The following is a 23,156-nucleotide window of genomic DNA, read 5'->3' as shown; positions in this document are numbered from 1 at the left end:
GATGCACTGATATAATTTTCCCAGAGTTGATAGCGATTGTAGCTAAATATATGTTAATAAACCCATAACAAATGTCATTTTTGAAGAGTAATAATAGTAACATATACCTTAAAATTGTTGTTTATTTTGATTAGAAGCTTTATGCTAATCTACAAGTAGAATATTAAAACAATTTAATCTCAGATCAATATTTCATATATATATATTATTTTAAAAGCACAAATGCAAGCAGTAAGATAATGTACAGCCATTCAGTCATTATAGCTGAATAAACCCTGTTTCACATTGGGGTCCTGATCATCCAGCTGGCCTGACTGTACATTATCACTTACATCATAAAATCTTTTATTTTAAATAAATAAATACATAAACATTATTCTTTGCTTAAGGTCCTTTTTGCCAATGGTAGTCAATCACATGAACAGTTGCACTAAAATACTTCAGTGCTTTCTGGACTGGTATTGCCAACATACTACAGTATTTGCCAGCAGGGAGGGAAATTAGTCGTGGTTGCTTGCCCTTATAGTAGCGTGCTCACTGTTACGGCAATGTTTAGATTGGACAGATGTATTTGCACATGTGCAAGGATTCAGTGCTCAGGGCTTCAGTGCATGTTCACTGGGCCTCCAAAACAAGCTGCAAACAAAATTCTGTTTTGGGCTATCAGACACATTTTTGTGCACTTAAAGTTTTGAAGGGCTAAACAACGGTTGAAATATAATTTTTAGTAATTTGGTCTTTTACAAAGTGCTCCTGTATTTACGAAAACACTGACCCATAGCACACATTATTTCACAATAAACAAAGGTCTGACTTACTTGATCATATGCGGCACTGTGACTTTTGAGTTCTCCTCAAACACGCTGGTCATCAGGCCATTACAGCGGATGTTATCAATGCACTATATCCCAAAAGAGCAGAAATTCAAATGAAGAGTGGGATCATAACAAGCAGCAGAGAACAGGGAACAACATAATTAATCCAGTCATTAAACACTGGACATAATGTAATTTCTTTGTGTTTGTAAAAGACTGGGGGATTAAAGGACAGAGAGATATATTACAATGATTTGGAACCAATTACAGTTTAAAATATGAGTGTAAAAGACATCCTACCCAAATATCGAAAAGATTGCCAACCCCAAACTTTTGAATGGTAGTGTAAAAGATAAAATATCAGTGAGCAGTCTGTAATCTCAGAGGAGGAGCTGTTGGTAATTAGTGGCTTCTCTCTCACCTGGCTGATGTCGCTGGTCCAGGCCGCTTTCTCCTGACGGGATGGTGCCAGCAGCACCACAGTAAAGGCAGGAGCATCTGAGGGCTCGACCACAATCTTAAAGTCCAAGTGACCAAACACCTGTCCTGAATTCTTAGCTAAAAAAAGACAGAAGGTTACAATTAAACATGAATCATGCTCGAAAATCCTAATTACCAGTCCTAGGGGAACACTCAGGAAAACAATGGCATTAAAAACTAATTGAACTAAAGTGATCTCTTTTTAGTAACATAATGGTGGTGATGTTTATTAAATGAGCTCTTAGGGACCAAATTCAGGGATCATGAGAGGGTCACTGTGATGCAGTTTTGAATTTGCCCTTGGGTCTCTTTCTATACCCTCAAGTGGATAATCAAACCATGACAATTTTCATCTCTGCCCATTTGACATTTAAACAGAAGGCAGTTTGGACTCTTTTCTGGCCTGTCTATAACAGTTAATTAACCTGTAGTATATGAATAATGGCTAATATATAGCTAATGATGCATGTCTCCATTCATCTCTGCTGATTTGAAAATGTGCGTCAAAGAAACAGGCTCACCATCTTCATCGTTGGCATCAGGCTCCTCGATGAGAGTGCACTCAATCAGAGACAGCACACCACCTTGCTGCCGGAGACAAACCATTAGGATGAGAGGTTAATCACAAAAGGAGAGTTTCCTGATATTGATGGTTTGTTAGAATATTGGGTTTGAGATGGATGTTAAAGTACAAAGATACCTCAAAGGTGTTTTCCAAAAGCCTTTGCAGTGCTTGCTTATAAATGTCCTTTTGATTTGGTAATTGCCAAATAATTAAATAACTGGTAATTATGTAGCTGGATAACAAAAACAAGTGGGGTTTTTTTTTTCAGAAAAAGAAATTGAGAAAAGAACCTGAGATTAGTTAATGGATCATACAAATTAGAAAATATTTTGTACTGTATGAAAACAGCAAATTGTTTTATGTTGCTAAAAAACTCAATATTAACAAAGGATACTGTATAACTACATTTTTGTGATGCATATAATGTATGATGCAAAAAATAAAATGCGTAATTTGTCTGCCCTATTGGGTCAGGGGAGAAGACATTTACATTTATGCATTTAGCGACTTACAGTGCATTCAGGCTATACATTTTTTTTTTTTTTTTTTTACCAGTATGTGTGTTCCCTGGGAATCGAACCCACGACCAGAAGACATTCTAATAATAAGAATTATTATAGTAAATTAAACATAAAGCACTTCAATATTTATTGTTTAAAAATGATTTAGATTAATTGAAGCATGACAATATTATTTAATTGAGCATGTTTAACATGATAATTGAGCCTTAACAAGATAAAAACCAAATATTTGATTCCAAAATGGGTTAAAATGTAACTTCACACCTATCACAAAATGCACTTAAAATACATGCCTTAAAAATTACATAAACAACAAAATTCTCCTGTGACTTATGTTTTTACACTGCTAGATTGTTAGTAGTAATAATAAGTAATAAGTTTTACTTATTTGAAGATAATAAGGATATTCAGCTCCAGAAATTGTGTGAGGATCGACCCAGTCGATTATAATAGCACAAAGAACCTCACAAAGTGTGAGAGGAGTAATATTAAAAAAAAGGGATGTAGGGACTGGACAAAATTAACAGGGGAAACACAAATCTCATCACACATGATTAAACTTTTGACATCATTACAATTATCAAATATTTGCTGCTGGGTTTCTAAGTTATTGATCTTCGGGGGTTTGCTTCATAATCACTATGTCTTAGCTGTGCTGTCAATATATTACACACAGAAAGGATGACATTTTTTAAGTGACTGGTGTGCAGTAAAATGTCATGTTCAATTGCAGTATTCTGCGTGCATGTGTGTTACGTACTTTGAGCAGGTGAAGTTTGCCTCCCGAGCTGCGTGTGCAGATAAGGAAGTGCTTGGTGAAGAGGAAGCACTGTCTCTCTCCTTCCTTTTTGAGCGAGAGAGAGCCTAGTCGCACTTTACTGAGCTTCCCTCTCTCCACTGAAGGCAGCTGGATCAAAGAGCCTGAGAGAAGAGAGAGAGAGAGAGAGAGAGAGAGAGAGAGAGAGAGAGAGAGAGAGTAAAAGTAATAACAGAGTGACACAACAAGCTAAGACAACAGAGCCACAGCACAATTGATAAAAGAAGATCAAAGACAACTTTACCATTGAACAAAAGATGGCAGATTTTAAATAAAAAAACATAGCAGATTTTAAATCAAGTGGAAGACATCATAAGAAATCATATTCAGAAATTATGACCCACAGTCCTTGAAAAACGTATACATGCATCCATACATGTTATAACTTCAGGACAACACAACACAAAAACTGAATAAATTTACTAGATTAAATTTATATTACACTTTATATGATTTAATTATTTTTAATAACTTATAATTTTAACACACTTCCTTCCTTCCTTCCATACTTTTGTTTATTTTATTTATATTTAGAATGACATCTTATTTACTCAATGTATATATATATATATACACACACACACACACACACAATTTTATTATTATTACAATTTGCTTAAAACGCCTAAAACACACATTGTATCACAGACAGTACAGTGGAATGCTAACAGGTTAATACATATATATTAGTTCTGAATCTGGGAACATATAATTTATAATTTAATTCTGATTAAAACAGGTTCACAATGACCAATTTTAATGTTTTCCTGCTAGAATTTTTCATTTTATTTTTATTTATTTTTTTTCACATTTGAAAAGCTATTAAGACTATTTTGACAAGAAATCAGTTTTATTATTGGTATTAAGACTATTTTGACAAGAAATCAGTTTTATTATTGGTAAAAATAAACATTTTACAGAAGTTTTAATTTGTATTTAATTTGTATTTGTGTTGTATGAGTGTAAAATTCATGGCATGGTTGGGATGAATTATTAGATTATTTGTTTGTGATTTTGAATTTTAACCCTAGTGTGTGTGGTGTTCGAGTGGATGGGCTGGCAAACCACACTGAGGTGACCTTGAGTATAGGTCACCGAACCTTTACATGCTCCCCGGGCGCCGCAGCATAAACTTCTGCCCACTATCTGGGGGAGACCTGTTCACAGTGTGTGTGTGCACTTTGGATGGGTTCGCCAGAATCAGCAACTCACACTGAAAATATAGGACTTCAGATTGCTTTGTCACTGCAGATACTGTATTTGAATAACCTTTTAAGCTTAATGTTTTTTTTTTTCATTTTTCATTTTTCATTTTTTGCTGTGCCTTTAAGAAACACTCACATTGTATGTTAAATTTAGAAACTTCTCACACACACAGAATGTAAGTTTTCTGTACAATTTAATTTTAACTTCGTCACTGTTCAATAACAGCTTCTTTGCAAAGCGTGCAGGAATCAGGATGAATAATAAAATAAATAAATAATTTAAATACAATAAATAAAATTTTTTAAATTTTAAATTAATTTTTAATATGAAAATGTTTTTTTTTAATTTTTGTTTGTTTTTTTTACAGAATGCAACACTGAAGTCATAATAATGATAAATCCTCTCACACTGACTCATGGGGCTCGCACGTTTTAAAGAAAAGTCGACAAAAGAAATTGCTTTTCCTGTCACTCATGCTACAAAAGAACATGAACTTTATCATGGTGAGCTGATGTCATTTCCTATTCCATACATTCCATGTTAATACCCCCCAAGTTATTCCTGGTTTTCTGCTTCTCCAGTACAGGGTTGGATTCTAATACACTACAAAACACCTCAACTGAAAACATCAGACATTCTGTCAATCCTGGAAACAATGCTGTCCAATTGTGAAACCTTGAATTATTCAGAGCCTGAGGGGATCAAACCGAAGCTGTCCCTGTCACTCGGGTGTACGTTCTGCTTAAGGCAGCGTGTCAGCTCGAGGTGTTAACATGACTCACCTTGTCTCACAAACGTCTGGCTGGTGTCAAGGAGGATGTCACAGCCCTCCACGATCATGCGCTCAATAGCCAGGTTCTTACGGATATTTTCTGTATCACTCACTTCATCGTGCATCACCCTGGAACAATGCAAACATGACACTTGTGTCACAAATGAAAACGTGAGAAATTCACCTTCTTACTTTTAGCCAATTTGATTCTCTGCCAAAGGGTGTAAGAAGCACTTTAAAGTGTAAGTGGGGCATATTTAAAACTACTGTATAATACTAAGGGCAAAAAACAGAAGGAAATTAACTAAGCCTGCTGAAGTACTGTCTGCACTGTTTTGACTGATTATTTGAATTAATATAATTCAAATGTGAATTTGTTCGAATCAAAATGATTAGAAAATTCTGATGGTCAATTGTCTGATGTACTGATCAACAGAAAATGAATTTGAATTTACTGCTGAATTCTCTGTTTACCACCTGCTTTTTGCAGTGGAATTAGCAGAATGTTCAAATAGTGCTGTGTTTTGTGAGTAGGGTGTAGTCTCTAATGATTTACAGTGGGTACGGAAAGTATTCAGACCCCCTTAAATTTTTCACTCTTTGTTATATTGCAGCCATTTGCTAAAATCATTTAAGTTCATTTTTTATTCCTCAATGTACACACAGCTTAATGTATATTGACAGAAAAACACAGAATTGTTGACATTTTTGCAGATTTATTAAAAAAGAAAAACTGAAATATCACATGGTCCTAAGTATTCAGACCCTTTGCTGTGACACTCATATATTTAACTCAGGTGCTGTCCATTTCTTCTGATCATCCTTGAGATGGTTCTACACCTTCGAGTCCAGCTGTGTTTGATTATACTGATTGGACTTGATAAGGAAAGCCACACACCTGTCTATATAAGACCTTACAGCTCACAGTGCATGTCAGACCAAATGAGAATCATAAGGGCAAAGTAACTGCCTGAAGAGCTCAGAGACAGAATTGTGGCAAGACACAGATCTGGCCAAGGTTACAAAAAAAATTCTGCTGCACTTAAGATTCCTAAGAGCACAGTGGCCTCCATAATCCTTAAATGGAAGACGTTTGGGATGACCAGAACCCTTCCTAGAGCTGGCCGTCTGGCCAAAGTGAGCTATCGGGGGAGAAGAGCCTTGGTGAGAGAGGCAAAGAAGAAGCCAAAGATCACTGTGGCTGAGCTCCAGAGATGCAGTCGGGAGATGGGAGAAAGTTGTAGAAATTCAACCATCACTGCAGCCCTCCACCAGTGGGGGCTTTATGGCAGAGTGGCCCGACGGAAGCCTCTCCTCAGTGCAAGACACATGAAAGCCCGCATGGAGTTAGCTAAAAAAACAGAGAAATAAGATTCTCTGGTCTGATGAGAGCAAGATAGAACTTTTTGGCCTTAATTCTACGCGGTATGTGTGGAGAAAACCAGGCACTGCTCATCACCTGTCCAATACAGTCCCAACAGTGAAGCATGGTGGTGGCAACATCATGCTGTGGGGGTGTTTTTCAGCTGCAGGGACAGGACGACTGATTGCAATTGAGGGAAAGATGAATGCGGCCAAGTACAGGGATATCCTGGACGAAAACCTTCTCCAGAGTGCTCAGGACCTCAGGCTGGGCCGAAGGTTCACCTTCCAGCAAGACAATGACCCTAAGCACACAGCTAAAATAACGAAGGAGTGGCTTCACAACAACTCCGTGACTTGAATGGCCCAGCCAGAGCCCTGACTTAAACCAAATTGAGCATCTCTGGAGAGACCTGAAAATGGCTGTCCACCAACGTTTACCATCCAACCTGACAGAACTGGAGAGGATCTGCAAGAAGGAAGGCAGAGGATCCCCAAATCCAGGTGTGAAAAACTTGTTGCATCTTTCCCAAAAAGACTCATGGCTGTATTAGATCAAAAGGGTGCTTCTACTAAATACTGAGCAAAGGGTCTGAATACTTAGGACCTTGTGATATTTCAGTTTTTCTTTTTTAATAAATGTGCAAAAGGGTCAACAATTCAGTGTTTTTCTGTCAATATGGGGTGCTGTGTGTACATTAATGAGGAAAAAAAATGAATTTAAATGATTTTACCAAATGGCTGCAATATAACAAAGAGTGTAAAATTTAAGGTGGTCTGAATACTTTCCCTACCCACTGTATGTAGAAAGTGGTGTGCTTGGGCTGAGAAAATTACTTATTACTCATGGCACAATGCTATTTCAGTGTATTAAGGGGATCGTTTAGCCAAAAATGAAAATTCTGTCATTATTTGTTCCAAAGCTTCCTTCATCTGTGGAACATAAAAAAGTTAACTATAACTTTAAACTTATTGTTAAACAGAATTGCAGTTGGTTAGTAAATTAGGCAAAGGTTTCTTGCAATGACACAAGTTCAGCCCTCAGGGTGGTTTCTTTACCTGGAGAGTTCTTCCAATTTAGACTTGGCAAACTCTAGACTTTTCCTTTCCACATGCTCATGAGGGGTATGAGCCAGTAGCTCATGGAGAGTGATGATATAACGAGGGATCTGTCAATCAGTAGTATAAAGAGAGAAACACTGTAAAGATTGAAAGCGTGCAAAGAGAGTGAGAGTTATAAGCATGCCTGCATAGAATCTGCGCCCACAGAATGTCTGTCTATCAATCCATTTCTATACGTCCTTCATCCCTTTCATGTTCATTCAATTGTGTCTAATTTGATAATGCTTTCATCCAAGAGTTTAGTGCTCTCTGAAACAATTTAATTCTGCAGAATTTACCCCAAAATCACCCCATAAAAGGTCTGCAGATTCTGTCTGGGTCTTGATTTCAGAAAACTTAAAAAAGATTACTTTGAATGTTTGAGAAATTGAGATACATCAGGCTTCTAAAAATGATAAATGAGACTCTTAGTGAGTGAGTTTGAAGAGCTTGCTCAAATGGTTTATGGTAAACAAATTTCTTATTTGTAGAAACACAAGCCAGCAATTCCCAGTGGCAGTTTAAATGAATTGAACAAATCAAACTCTTCAGTGATCAGGCTGGAATTAAATAAGACACTAATGAGAGTGCGAGAACAGCACCTGAAACATGGGGTATGTGAGGAACGTTTCCAGCATCCTCCCCTCACATGCAGCGTTTGATTCGTACTGCTTCAGGAGTTTGTCAAAGTCCCGATTCTGCTTACAATTGGCCAGAACTTGAAGACTGTATTGGTGGTTCCTCACAAACTCCTGATAGATGTTCAGCATTGGCAGCAAGATATCAAAGAGATCCGCTAGAAAAAGAGAAAAGTCAAATTCATTAAAAACGGATTCTTTTATTCATAGCGGTGCTTGAAAATGCTTATCTTGGGTTTAAGATGTTGGCATTTTTGGCATTGTTGCAGGAGAGTGCATGTCTGTATACAGTGAGATAGGAAAGAGTCAGACGTCACTGACGGGTTTGATTGAGATACTGTGCGTCAGCGGAAACAGCTTGTCCTTGATGTTAGTGTCACCCAGCAATGTGCTGTCTTTGTTGATGGGGTGTTCTGAATAGCTGCTCTTGAGTGCGGTAATTAGCTTTCTGAGAGATAAAATGTAACAATCATGACATACCTAGAATCAGTGTGGGCCAGTTTGCTATCCTCGCCTTCAATCCCTGATGGAATATTTCATGTAGAAACATGATTGTCTCACTGAGGACGAAAAAAAAGAGAGTATCTGATTATGCCATTGCACCAGGGTCAAAACTTAAAACTCACCTTATGCCGAAGGTGAATAAAAATAAATCACTCCGATAAGTACAATGTTGTATTTTGGTTGCAGTTAGGTTAAATGCAGCACAACATTTTTAAAACATTTGTAGGATGTTTTATTTAGGTTTAAAATAGCAATCAATATATTTGAAAGAGATGTTTTAAAAACATTAAAATACCAAAATACAACCAGTTCACATTACAACAGTTGCGGTACATTATGTTAATAATAATAATAATAATAATAATAATTATTTGTAAGTGATGTTATTATTAATTATTTTTATTTTTGTTATAATTGTATATGTTTGTTTTGTGACTGAGGCTCTCTTGTATACATTTTTTCTTTTTTTACAAACCAGGATCATTGGAAAAAACATGCCTGTGGCATAATTTCTGCAAAATGGCATTGTTCATGACACTTTCAAAGTGAAATGTCCAGTTATTGGCACTAAAAGTGCATTAAGTTCCTCTTCAGGAACTCGAGCTGCGTCGGAGACACTTTGGGGAATGCCCTCAGCGTGGACCGCTCTGAATCACGTGTGTAATCAGTCCAATGGATGGGCGAAACGTCATAGGCGAGTGACGTCAGAGACCAGGAAGCTTAAAAGCAAGTGCGGCGAAGCCGGCATTAGCCTTCTGTCTTCAGCAAGCGCTCTGTGTGTGTCAGTTGCTATCTGTTTGTGAGTCTTATTTAGTGTTGTTTGTCCACTGATAAGCTCCATTTGTCAAAGCTTCAATCAAGAGAAGTCTTGGGCGAGAGCAGGCAGCGTTCAGGCTGTGTGTTTTCCCTGCCCGCAAAGAAAAAGGGTAGGGACACACGCAGTTTGTGTGTTGTCTGCTTGAGAGTGAAGCGCGCAGAATCAGCTCTCGAGGGAGTTGACGGCTGCGATGCGAGCATTTTGCTTCACTCTCAGAAGGCTCTCTTTGAGGAGGGAGCCTTCACTGGCGTTTCTCGCAGTGCCAGCCCCGCTTTCGCCTAGGCGGAGTGGTGGTTGCGCTTGCGTGTTTTGGTTTTTTATCTTTTGGATTGAGTTTGAAGGGGTAAGTACGTGTGTTTTTCTTTATTCTTCATATACGGCGAGATCTGTCGGGGTTTCTGGGGGCTTTGTTTGGGTTGCTTTTCCCCGGTGAGAGGGCTCGACGCTCTGCCTGTCTTTCTCTGAGGAGATTGATGTGGAAGGCATCGATGAGCTCGCCAGTTGCACAAGCATCAGTTACACAAGCATATTATGCCTGATATTATAATGAGCAGCTTTAATGAGGAGTGGACCTCGCGCAGTCGGCTCTCGGGGGGCTGATTGTGCTTTTCTCGCTGTTAAGCGTTCCGCTCTCGCCGGGCACGCTCCTTGCAGCATGCGATCTCGCGGTTTCGGTCCCGCTGCTGCTGAGGCATGGCGGCGACCGAGATCACGGGAATCTCACATGTGATCTGGCGATACGGGTTGGAGACGGTCGTCCTATCTCCACCGTGTTTCACTAGATCTAGGATTAGAGCTCGTTCTCAAGGTTTCAAGGGAAGCCCGCGCTGTGGTTTCTTCCCCCTCTGTTGCGGAGCTCGCTGCAGCTGTCATCTTTCTTTGAGGAATGTTGTTTGTGTCCGCTCTCAAGAGCCGGGCACGCTGCCGAGGGATATTTCTGGTTTCGTTTGTGTGTACACCAGACCGTGTTTATGCTGGTTATTGACTACATTTAATCTCTGAGGAATAAATTGGGAATATTTATCTGACTATGACAGTTAGATGCAGGGGTCTCCTGGCTTGTAATTTCTGCTGAGAACATGTGCGGCTTCCTCGAGGAGGTTGAGGCGGTCAGGGGCTGCTGGGCGGAGCAGTCCCCACATGTTCCAGCCCCTCGCGCCGGGGGTGAACGGTACTCCGCTGATGCTAGAGTCAGAGTGGCGCTTTCAGGCTGAAGGCTTCTAGTGGAGAGTGGTTCTGCGGACCCCATGTTCGCTGGAGAGCCTTCGTCATAACGTCCTGACGCATAAGGCTTAGGACTTTTTGAGGGCCAGCTCCCTCTGGGGAAGAGGGGTGTTCATTACACGGTACCGTCTCTCCTTTAGGGTTCCTCAGGAGACGATCTGCCAACCCTGCGGTGTTCCAGGGCTTGCAGCGATCTCGGCAAGCGCTTCTCTCAGTTACCGCCCGGAAATAGCCCGGAAACGTAGCGCGATCTCTACGGAGGTCTCTAGAGCAGCTAGTACGGTCGTCCCCTGCCGGTCCGCCGCTTCAGTGCCGAGGATGGAGGCCATTGAGGTGGTCCCTCCTCCCGTTGCAGAGTCCAGGTCCTACAGCCAGTACTTCACTTTTCCGAGGAAGGATGAGGTGTTGCGTCCTATTTTAGATCTGCATTTTTTGAACCGCTCAGTCAGGGGACTGAAGTTCAGCACGCTTGCACAGACCAAGTCCGAGGACTGGTGTGTCACGATCGATCATAAGATGCACTTATCTCCATCCTTCCTCATCGGAAGTTCCTGAGGTTTGCTTTTTTGGGGGCAAAAGCCTACCAATACGGTTCTTCCTCTGGCCTTGCACTCTCACCCCATACTTTCACAAATCAACCACATCGAAGATTGGTTGATATTAGCTCGATCAGAGCGGTTGGCGGTTCGGCATCGAGATGTCGTTCTCGCTCACATGAAAGAGCTGGGGTTAAGACTTAACGCCAAGAAAAGTGTGCATTCTCCAGTACAGAGACCCACTTATCATGTAATTTTAGCGCGCTTCTCCAAGTCTTTGAGCTTTTTTATTGACTTGTGTTTCGCCGGACTTGTACATGAGTGCTCTGTATCATAAGTGCAGTGCTTTACCAGGTGAGCTACAGAGCAAGTTTACTATGTCAGAAAAGCCATAAATATGGAGCTGATTATATGATGCAATCATAGTTTTCACAATCATGCACTATAGTAAAATTGTTTTGAGGTCATAATGCAGTATTGTGCAAGGAAACATGCAAAAATAAGTCTTTATTAGTTAATAATGTGTCCCTGTAATCATTACTTGTGTGAAAAGGAATAAAGTTGTCACTGTTTTACTACCTCTAGTGTTATTGCAACTAAAAACTGCAGTGAATAATATGTTCAGGTACATATTTGGAGTTTTGCAAAAATGTAGACCGAGGTATATTGGTTATAGGTCACTGTTTTTTCCAATAAGCCTTTGTTTTTTGGGGGGGGTTTTTTGAGAGTGTGGTTTTCAATGCCGATTGGAGGCTAAAGAAAACAAGTTCACACACCTGTTAAGGAAGACACTACTGACATCATCGTGGCTAATGGGTGGTTTCTTGGAGCTGGCGGCCATTCTGAGCGGCCTCAGGAAGCAGTTGACCAGGATGAAAAGCTGATGGACGTACTCTGTCTCAGCCTCCACCATGTTGAAGACGATTTGGTTCCTCTTCCTCATGCTCTCAGCGTGAGGAGAACAAATGTAGTCCTGCACAATAATCTTCCATTTCCTTCTACACAGCCACCCTCGCATGAAGCTCTGGACCTACAGAGACAAAGACTCTAGGATTACTTTTTGTGGACACAGTTTGATCAATGAGGGAAACAGAATAATTTCATGAACTTCTTAAACCGATGGCTCTGGTTAAATGTTTAACAAGCCCATATGGCCATGTAATGTAGGCAAAAAGGTTGTAATTCTTTACCTTTTTGATTTTTTTAATATCAGGATCCTCCTCTTCCTGGTATACATGGTAGGGACGCATTCTTTCCTTAGTTTTGTTCAAGGCTATAATCTTTAAGAGAGAACAAAATCACCATGACTAAACATTTCAATGTACAATTGCGAAGGGAAATTGGTGGAGGTGACTGTCAAAACAATTAGGCTGCAAATGGTTGCTGTGATTATAATTTGACAAATCAGATAATGCTGGGCTATTTAACGCTCATCCCTCTCAATGAATAATCAGTGTGTCATAAATGTAGATCACTGAGACCCTGTGTGGGTGCTGGCACATCAGATAACCATCTTAACTTCCTCTCCACGGACAATTTCCTTCCTTCATTCAACAGCCTTCATCAAAAAGCTCTCTCACCAAGACTTTATCAGCCATTTACTTTGGATGCAAATAGGCTAAATGCCCCACAGCATATCTCTCAGCATATGTGGTCCACAGGCACAAGCCAAATATTTAGTTTATTGAAGTGCTGTTGTACACTCTAGATAATAGGTAATGGTCATGTTTTTTTCTTTCTTTGTTAAGTGTTAGTTTGAAATATATATATAAAAAAAATATATTTCATATAATCTGAAGGCTTTTATCACTAATCTCTGCTTCAATTTGATAATGGTTAAAGGGTTAGTTCACCCAAAAATGAAAATAAGGCCATAAATAACCCTCAGGTCATCCTAGGTGTATATGACTTTCTTCTTTCAGACGTATCCAGTCGGAGTTATATTAAAAACTGTCTTTTATCTTTCAAGCTGTTTAATGCCACTCAGCAGGTGTTGCAGTGCATCAGTTCAAAAGAAGTTAAATAAAAAGTGCCCATCCTTAATAAAAAGTGTCTCACTCGGCTCCGGGGGGTGAACAAAGGCGTCCTGTAGCGATGCGTTTTTGTAAGAAAAATAACCATATTTAAAATGTAATAATCACTTTAATCTAGCTTGAGCTCACTGTTGTACACAGAAGCAGCTTCGGGAGGATGACGTATGAGGTCGGCTTTGCTTATGCGCCGCTCAGAAGTGACGAACGCGGAAGCGCAGGCGAGAGATCAAAACAAAACAATGGTCTTTAATTAGAAGTACAAAACGAGGATTTGTAAAGAAGAATGTTGGAGGATTTCGATTTAAGCCAAGAGGAGACTGGTCTTCCTTTGCTAAAGTAAGGAAACTTTGCTTCCTTTGCTCCTGTAAACAAACTTTGGTTTTCACGAGACTCACCGGCTCATGCGTAACGCCAACCTCATACATCATCCTCCCGGAGCTGCTTCTGCATACAACTGTTGGCACAAGCTACATTAAAGTGATTATTACATTTTGAATATGGATATTTTTCTTACAAAAACGCATCAATTCACTACAGGAGGCCTTTGTTCACCTCCTGGAGCTGTGTGGAACACTTTTTTTAATGGATGGGCACTTTTTATTTAACTTCTTTTGGACTGAAGCACTGCAACACCCACTGAGTGCCATAAAACAGCCTGAAAGATCAAAGACAATTTTTAATACAACTCCGACTGGATTCGTCTGAAAGAAGAAAGTCATATACACCTAGGATGACTAAAGGGTGAGCAATTTATGGCCTAATTTTCATTTTTGGGTGAACTAACCATTTACAGTATGTTTCTTATTTTAGTTTTACTTCCATCATATAACATGCAAATTGAATGTTTTTTTTTTTGTTCTTTTCAGTTTCACAGTTATAAAAATTATACTGAATTTCTATAATAAAACAATTAATACGATCACTTAACAAAATGCAGCATTTACACAGAATGTATTGTATTTGTGAATATCTTGGCTTTATATTATCAGAACAAAAGTTTTCTACAATAGCAGGGTGTGAGCCAGTAGTAGTTCCTGAAATTCTGGTACCTTTTTAATTGTATCCTTATAAAATATTTATAACTCACAACAAGTTTGAATGCTGATGTTTCTGTTTTTTTTTTTTTTTAAAAAAGCACTGCTTTTATGGCTTCATCATTTATTCATAAAAGAATACTTCTGATATAATCATGACAATACAGCATAAGTGGATTTTATTTATATTATTTATATTATACGCCAGACCTATGTCTATATAAAGAAATAATAGTGCAAGGAAAACAACAACATGCAATAACAACAGTAGTTAGAACAACAGATAGAATAACAGAATGAAAGAATGATAGATCCATGGATGGATGGCTATATGGATAGATAGATAGATAGATAGATAGATAGATAGATAGATAGAGAGATAGATAGATAGATAGATAGATAGATAGAGTAGATAGATAGATAGATAGATAGATAGATAGATAGATCGTCTGTTTGCATGTATAGCATGACGAATAATTAACTGCATTTGAAGCTTTCAGTAAATTAAAAATGAACCACCCAAAACTGTATATGGCATCATAATGAAGACGAACTATATGTTTATATGTGAAATTGTGGAGGGGACTTTGGATGGCGTCGCATGGTGACGTAATGACATGTGCCATTAATCGATCTATGTACTATAACATGTAAACCAGGAACATGAAAGGAATATTCTAAAAGCAACTCATGTAAACAATCGTAACATTGTCTTCTTCAGAATAAGTTAAATAATTTGATTATTGATGTCCATGTAAATGTAGTCATTGATTTATACTCTGAATCATGTGTTCACATGCCATTGACCCTGCAATGTCAATAATGGGGCTTAATTCTCATCCCCATGGCGACTGGTCCAATGGGGAGGATAATTCCCTGGTAACACAACTAGGGAACAGATAAGAGGCAGAGCCTGAGAGATGCTCTGTGGCACACTGGGACTGAATATGTTGCTGGCAACCTTAATCACAAAAATAAATATCCGGAAAAAGCAATATGAGAAAAGTAAACCTACGGTTAAACTCCAAATCAGGATTTTGTCATTTTTTTATAAGTCACAAATGCTTTTAGTACACAGGATCATTGAGTAATGGCGACACTTTTGAGACCTGCACTGTTATAATATTAATGGGATCTAGAGTGGTTTACTGATTCATAAAATTGGACTACACGTTGGAAAACTCAAGCATATACAGTTACCTCAGCTTTAAGCCTCTCAATCTCTGTGTCTTGGTCTTCCAGTTGTGTGCGGAGCTGATTGGCTGCCACCTTCTCTGTCTCCACAATCTGCACCAGATGGATGTACTTCTGCATAAGAACCTCACGCTCGATGATGATGTCAGAGTAGCTGAGATGAAAACGACAGGGTTACACTCAAATTTAATGAAATCTCAGAATATAAATGTAGTACAGTAGTTTATGTATGCCTGGGTTTATTTAGCGGAGCTCAACAATAAAGATGTCCAGTTGATGAAACTGCTACTATCAAGCAACTGCTGAACTTGTCACTAGGCTATATCTTGAACTAACTTGATCGTGTTAATCATGTACTGTACATGTGTTTTTTCACTGGACATTTCAAGTCACTGTCACATCTACTGTAACTTGTTTACATATAGATTAGTTTTGTAAAAATTGCAAGAATTAATTCGATTTTATTAAAACATTAGTTACAATGAAAAATTATAAACAACTCAACACTTTCCAGTAAAATTGTGTTATTATTATTTGTGTGATGGATTTAAATGATAGATTTGATCATTTCCAGGTATAATTTAAAATAACAATTTTTATTTTTTTTTTTAAATGAAAACCTACTGTAATAAAAATATGACACATGCATATTTAAAAACATGTAACTGAAATATGGCACACACACACAGACACACACACACACACACACAAAATAAAAAATAAGACACCATCATTTTTTGTTGTTGTTGTAGGGCTATTTAAATTATCAGGAGGGCAAGTATAAATAAGCTTATGGTGCACTTTGCGCCACAACTGTGATGCACTTTCCTTTACGTATTGTCCATGATTGATTTCCAGTTGCATTGTTGCATTTAAGTGAACAATGTCAGTCTGTATGACTGAAGTCCAATGTGGCCTGTCCAGATGTTCACAAGCACATCTGCTCATGGGAAACCAATAATCCGTTATATTCAGCGATCTCCCCAGTGACGCAATACAAATGTACACTGCGGCTTGAGTATAAATCTGTATAAGGAGTAATAAATCTCTGGAGTGTCAGCATGTGAGTGCCTAAAATCTCTGTGGGTTTGTGTGTCTGCAGAATATTATGTGCATATGTGTGTGTGTGTCTCTGTGCGTAAATTACTAACGAAATAAAGCAATTGTAATAATTTTATTAACATCATAAATTAGTTTTTCCTTAATAATGATTTTGTTTGATTTTTTTTAGATGAAGTGTACAATTATTTCAATGTTAAAATACTTTCAAAACACTGAGGCTTTTCAAAACATTGCTATGTTTGTTTGAGCATCCCAGTCAGCCTGGCTCAACCAATGACATGAGTTTTTGAAAAAACAATTGTTTGTTTGAGCATCCCAGTCAGCCTGGCTCAACCAATGCAATGTTATTGCCATGGTGTCATGTCCACTTTAAAAAAATTTTCTTCTTTAAAAAAGAGGGACCAATGACTTCAATTATAGAAGTCCTGTTCTTTACACACACACCCACACACACACACACACACACACACACACACACACACACACACACACACACACACACACACACACACACACACACACACACACACACATGCACGCACGTACACACGCACACACTTCACCTCTGTTTTAGCTTGTTTCTTAATGTAGCTTTCTAATAAAACTAGCTTTGCATACTATAAATGTTATTGGCTCTTTAATAAATTGTCTCTTTGGATAAAAGAATCTGCATAAATATAATGTAATATATATGCTAAAAGAAAACTATACCACTAGACTTAGTCATTGTCTCAGAAGTGTTTACATATTTTTTTCAGGCAAAAAAAGCTATTATTAACAATTTAGTGGTTAATACAGTAAAATAAACTAAAATAAACTAAAATTAAATTAAATTAAATTAAATTAAATTAAATTAAATTAAATTAAATTAAATTAAATTAAATTAAATTAAAATTTCCTACAATCCAATTCTGAAATTGCCTGGGGGAAAAATAATTCCAGCATACTAAAAGAAAACTGTACCACTTGACTTATACATGCAAAATGAACTGCTAAGATGCTAAAAAGTTTTTAAGTGGCTAAAAACTATTATTTTGCCTAGGCCACTAAGTGAGAAAGGACTGGTGCATCCTCAAAAACCAAAAAATAGGTGCATGATGCCCCTGGCAACAGTGTTTTCACAGTCTGAAACTACAGCTTAATATTCAGTCTTGCTCTAAGGCAGATCTGTGTTACAACAGATAAAGCAGTTTAAGCTTTCTTTAGAGATTTGTCCCTTGGAGATGAGATGCATAAAACATGACTGCAAAGTTTGATCTTTGGCTGTACGTCTGAGCACCAGGGGGAGGAGGACAACAGTGCTGTCAAACTCAGTGTGGCTTATTTGTTGCTGTGCTGCTTTGCAGTGACAGGGATAAATGCACAATGCACTTGACTTAACCCGCTCTGATATGTCTTTCTTATTATGATGATTTTATTCTTTCAGCCTGAGAGTAAAGCTTCTTTATCGCTGCTAAATATTATCCTTGACTGAGCAGGATACAAAAAACAAATACACATGCAGCCACACTACCTGGCCTGCTGGATGGCCTCCACCCATTCGTCACAGTCTGACTCCTCCTCTGTCCGCAGTTCCAGAGGCTTCTGTCCATCATGCCCGAAGATGACCAGGAAATAATGCTGAAGAGATAGACAGACAGATACAAACTGAACTGCAGAACTTCAAGCCTGTGTGTGTGCACGGTTTAGGTGGTTTATGAGGACATACATGAGTATGACATAGGTATTACAATGTGAAGGTGGTTTATGAGGAGACTTCCTGTGTCCCCGTAATTTAAAAGGCTTAAAAAAACCATACTTAATGTTTTTTTTTTTGTTTTTTTTTAATAAAATGCAGAAAGTTTTATGAGTTTAGGCCTATGAAGAGTCCCCGTAAACCACATATTCCAACAAGTGTGTGTGCCATGAACCTACTTAGCTTCAAACTGTACTATAGTGTACTTTAGTGTCCATTTTTTGTTGTTGTTGTTGCAAAATCTATTTGATGCTAACTACTTCATGCTTAGCAAAATAGCTGCATAAAATGCATCAAAATTCAAAAATTCACAAAATTCACTTCACATCTTAACTTTCTCAACTGTATTCAACAATAAAAATCAAACAATGTTACCATCTTGAAATAATCTGTTGAATCTATTTCATTATTTTTAATTATTATATACCTACTTTTATTTACTTTTTTTATATTTACTTACTAAAAAAATACTTTTTACCTGTTTCCCATATTTTCTTCACAACCCTCTTACCATCTGTTTTTTTGTCCAATAGAAAAAAATACATAACATTCCTTAAAATTGTGACATTCATGACCACACACGCAATGTGGATCCTTTTCTACAAAATGGAGAGAAATAATCTGAGCTTTTCTAAAAATAACCATTTGTTGAAAAAAAGAAATTCAGTCTTTAAGAGATTTATAAGGCATTATTTTGTACCTTATTTATCTAAAGCACCTAAAATCTAAAATATGAAAATTAGAAATGTTTTGTGATGACCTCCAGCCAAAAAATAAATTAATTATTTAATTAATAAAAATAAAAAACTACCATCACAAAAGGCCTGTTTTTAGATTAATACAGCACCTGCTCTGTATTAAAAACTCTTAGAAACATCAAGCTTATACTGCCAACACACAGATGCTGACAAGCTCCGTGAATAAAACAGGTACAGGGTTATGAAAGTCTGAGCGTTGTGTAGCTTGAGGCCATCTGAAAGGCAAATAAACACATGCAGCCGCTTAACAGCAGGTGTGAGAGGAGTTGAATCAGCTATTGTCAAAATGACCTGAGGGAAAATGCATGGTGTGAGCTGGTTAGAATGTATGCTTTTATAGTGACATTCATAAGCAGCTCCACAAAGTATAGAATGTCACATGCATTTCATTTTAAATGTATTGTTTTGTGTTGTTTCGCAGAGTTATGGTCAAATATGGCAAGTAAGACCAGTATAAATAATATGGAAAAAGGTTAAGTAGGCTATATAAAGAAATAAGGGGGAGCATAAAAGAAAGATACAATGTCAAAAAGAAATGAATAAACTAATAAATGGACGAAAAAAAAACAGAATAGAAAAGAAGTCATAATTTCAAACTTCCTACTTGATAAAGTTCATTATCATTTAGTCTGACAATCTAATTCAGACACTCTGTGAGAAGACTGTACATAAAAAATTAAAAGAAACTAGCTATTTTTATATAGGGGAATGAACTGGAATCCCTGGATATTATTAATGAAATATCAACTGCATCAAGGCAGCCAAACTTTAGTATTACTAACCACAGTCTGACATGTACTTTAAAAAATTACAATTAAAAAAAATAAAGAAGAAGATGAAAAGAATTGTGGCTTTGCCTTTTTCAAACAGTGACTGACAGTGAGAGAAAGTAATCACATTCTAAATGCATGAAAACTGATCATTTCCATCCCTTGGTGCCTGAATTAGCATACACTTAAAATCCAGTGGGAAATAAGTCTAAGATATATAAATAATTATAACTAGTTTACATAATTTCATAAGGCATCTTTACGCATATATATGCAATCTGCTAATTCAAAGGTTGAGGGGTCAGAAAACAGAACATATTGCATTTGTTTATATGACGTTTGCATTTATTTCACATCTGCAGCCGACACTAATGAAACGTGCTACTTCAGCTGGTCATGCAACAGTAAACACAGCGAGCTCCACTCGTTGCTCTTTGAGTCATCACTGAATTTGCGAGAAGGAGACAAAATACAGTGCACACATTTGAGTCAGTTTGTGACAGCCATGCACTGTGTCAGAGATAAAAAGAACTGTTTGATTGTACAGATGTGCATATGCGTCCAGTATATGTATGTGTACATATATAATCACAAAACTGCAGTTGAAGTCAAGTTCAAGGAATTAAGCGTTCAGTGTTTTCTAGCACAGACAGGCATGAGAGGCCTTATGTAACCCTCCCCAGATCTATTTACAGTCTCTCAGGCTGGCTGCCTCTCTGGACATCCACCTGCTCTCCTCTCTGGACGTTTAAGTTGCATGTAAACAGAAGGATAAAATCAGCACCAGGCATTCTCACATACACAAAACCATCTCTACACTCTCAGAAAAAAAGGTACAAAACTGTCCCTGGGGTGTTACCCTTTCAAAAGATACAAATACTGTATGTACACTTTAGGTACTAATATGTAATACGTACTTTTAAAGGGGTCATGAACATTTTTATTATTGTATACTGTTGTCTGAGGTCCACTTATGATGTTCACGTGGTTTTAAAATAAAAAAAAAACATCAAAATAAATAAGAAATAGGTTATTTTCTACCCTGGTTTTGAGGCCGGCTCAAGAAACGCTTGGTTTTTATAGGCGTGCCGCATTGAAGACTTGGAAGTAAACGCCCACAGCTATGATTGGATAATAGTTTTGCATAGTAAACTACCTTTATCTGTGTCTGTTTGACAAGCTACGTCCTTCATAGTTGGAGCCTTCTGTGACTTTGGTTAGACACATACACATAATCAGGACATATCAAGCGATCTCTAACAAAGCCAAAGTGACACCACGCCATTCCTATCGGATCCAATATAGATGGCACAGCATTGCTAATCTCAGTCTCTCTGCAAATCCGGCGTCGACCTGTGCCTTGTTTACAAAGGAATCTGCAGTGAAATACAGTGAACAAACGCATAAATGTTTCCATATTATGAAAGTAAATGGTTACCAACTGTTCGGTTACCAACATTCACGTGAGCTGAAACTTCATGAAGTTCAACCACGCATTCCTAATATTTGAATCCAAAGGAAAGTTATGCATCGACTGTGTTCTTCCACAACCAGGTGCTGCACAATATTTTGCGATCTTCAATGGCATGTTTATTGCTTGGTTGCACGATCCGGTTTAGTGCCACTTATGTTATTTCCCTACTATGTCATGCGCAAATCATTGGGAGAGGATACAGAATTAGGCATTGATATTCTTCTGTGGAGGCGGTGTTTAACCTATCTATTATGTCATATGTAGGCACATTCCAGGATCTGGTGTTCGCTGGGCCCGATGTCAATAAAAATTTTTAATTCAGTAACGAGGATTTTTCAGTTCTGTAACTTACAGGATATTATTTTAGTATGATGATCCCATATATATATAAAAAGCTCAAGAAAAAGTTGATTTCTCAATTCATGACCCCTTTAAAGTACTAATATGTATCGTTTAGAGGAAAATAAGGTACTTTTGTATGGAGTATAGAAAAAAATACCATGGATGTCAATGGCTACCTGCAACTGTTTGGTTACCAAAATTTTTCAAAATGTCTTCTTTTGTGTTGATCAGAAGAAAGAAATTCATACTGGTTTGGAACAACATGAGGGTGAGTAAGTGATGACAAAATGTTCATTTATGGGAGAGCTATCTAATATCCAAATGCACCTGCAGCATTCAGCAGATCTACTACGACCAGCCCCTATGGTGTCTGTTAAAAATGTCCATAACACTTTACAATAAGGTTTTATTTGTTAACGTTAGTTAATGCATTATCTAACATGAACTAACAATAAACAAAGGCATTCTCAAGCATTTATTCGTTTCTGTTAACATTAGTAAAAATCTAATTGTTCATTGTTTGTTAGTTCACAGTGCATTAACAAAAGTGAACAAACACAACTTTAAATTTTTAAAATGTGGTAGCCTAAATGTTGAAATTATCATTGACTAAAACAAATAAATGCTTTAAATGTATTGTTCATTGTTAGTTCATGTTGACTGATGTTAACAATTAAAACCTTATTGTTACTGAATGTTTAAAACAGCTACAATATTTGCAGCACCCAGAGGCTTTTTTCAAGCAAGAGACTAAAGAGACTTGTGAGCAGCCTTTGTGATAGGATGAGATAAAAACAAAGTCAAAACAAATACACGGACATCAGAGTTAATACAGAACACAATATTACATCTCCGCAATCATAAGCCCTGGAGTAATCTTTTAAATGGTTTATTGCAAGACTCTAGTGTACACAAATATTTCCTGCAATGACAGGAAGCAAGTAATTTGCTCAAACTCGTAACATTTACTATGGAAGACAATCAGATTTTGCACATTAGAATGAATTCTGAAGGATCATATGACACTAAAGACTGGATTAATGATGAAAATTCATCCCTACCATTTCAGGAATAAAATACATTTTAAAAGAATAAGACACAGGAATTCTGGTTCACATGCACAGCAAAATTTGGTTACTCAGCTAAAAATCTACAGTATTTGTGTATTTGTGGTGACCTTAAAAAAGGGATAGTTCAACTCACCCTCAAACTATTCCAAAATTGTATGAGTTCATTTCTTCTCCTGAACACAAAAGAAGAATGTGGATAAACAGTTGACAGTAGCCATTGACTTCAACAGTATTTTTTCATACTGTGGAAGTAAATGGTTACCAACTGTTTGGTTACCGACAACATTCAAAACTTATACAGGTTTGGGACATCTTGAAGGTGAGCA

General features: G+C 37.6%; 1 protein-coding gene across 5 annotated transcripts in view; it reads right to left on the bottom strand.

Moving 5' to 3' along the window:
* Nucleotides 1-23,156, bottom strand: part of rasgrf2b (Ras protein-specific guanine nucleotide-releasing factor 2b) — a 51,819-nt gene that overhangs the window by 17,864 nt on the left and 10,799 nt on the right. For all 5 annotated transcript variants that reach the window (XM_042756668.1, XM_042756670.1, XM_042756669.1 and 2 more), the window contains exons 2-13: nucleotides 18,195-18,301; nucleotides 15,626-15,773; nucleotides 12,549-12,638; nucleotides 12,135-12,388; nucleotides 8,758-8,837; nucleotides 8,242-8,435; nucleotides 7,598-7,707; nucleotides 5,187-5,305; nucleotides 3,142-3,302; nucleotides 1,817-1,883; nucleotides 1,237-1,373; nucleotides 819-901 (exon numbers count right to left, since the gene is read on the bottom strand). In XM_042756668.1, the coding sequence (XP_042612602.1) occupies nucleotides 819-901; nucleotides 1,237-1,373; nucleotides 1,817-1,883; nucleotides 3,142-3,302; nucleotides 5,187-5,305; nucleotides 7,598-7,707; nucleotides 8,242-8,435; nucleotides 8,758-8,837; nucleotides 12,135-12,388; nucleotides 12,549-12,638; nucleotides 15,626-15,773; nucleotides 18,195-18,301 (1,550 nt within the window). The remainder of the gene's footprint in view (nucleotides 1-818; nucleotides 902-1,236; nucleotides 1,374-1,816; nucleotides 1,884-3,141; nucleotides 3,303-5,186; nucleotides 5,306-7,597; nucleotides 7,708-8,241; nucleotides 8,436-8,757; nucleotides 8,838-12,134; nucleotides 12,389-12,548; nucleotides 12,639-15,625; nucleotides 15,774-18,194; nucleotides 18,302-23,156) is intronic.

Source organism: Cyprinus carpio, chromosome A5, assembly GCF_018340385.1.
Source record: "Cyprinus carpio isolate SPL01 chromosome A5, ASM1834038v1, whole genome shotgun sequence".
In the NCBI taxonomy this organism is placed as follows: domain Eukaryota; kingdom Metazoa; phylum Chordata; class Actinopteri; order Cypriniformes; family Cyprinidae; genus Cyprinus; species Cyprinus carpio.
This window is presented reverse-complemented; position numbering and strand designations above follow the sequence as displayed.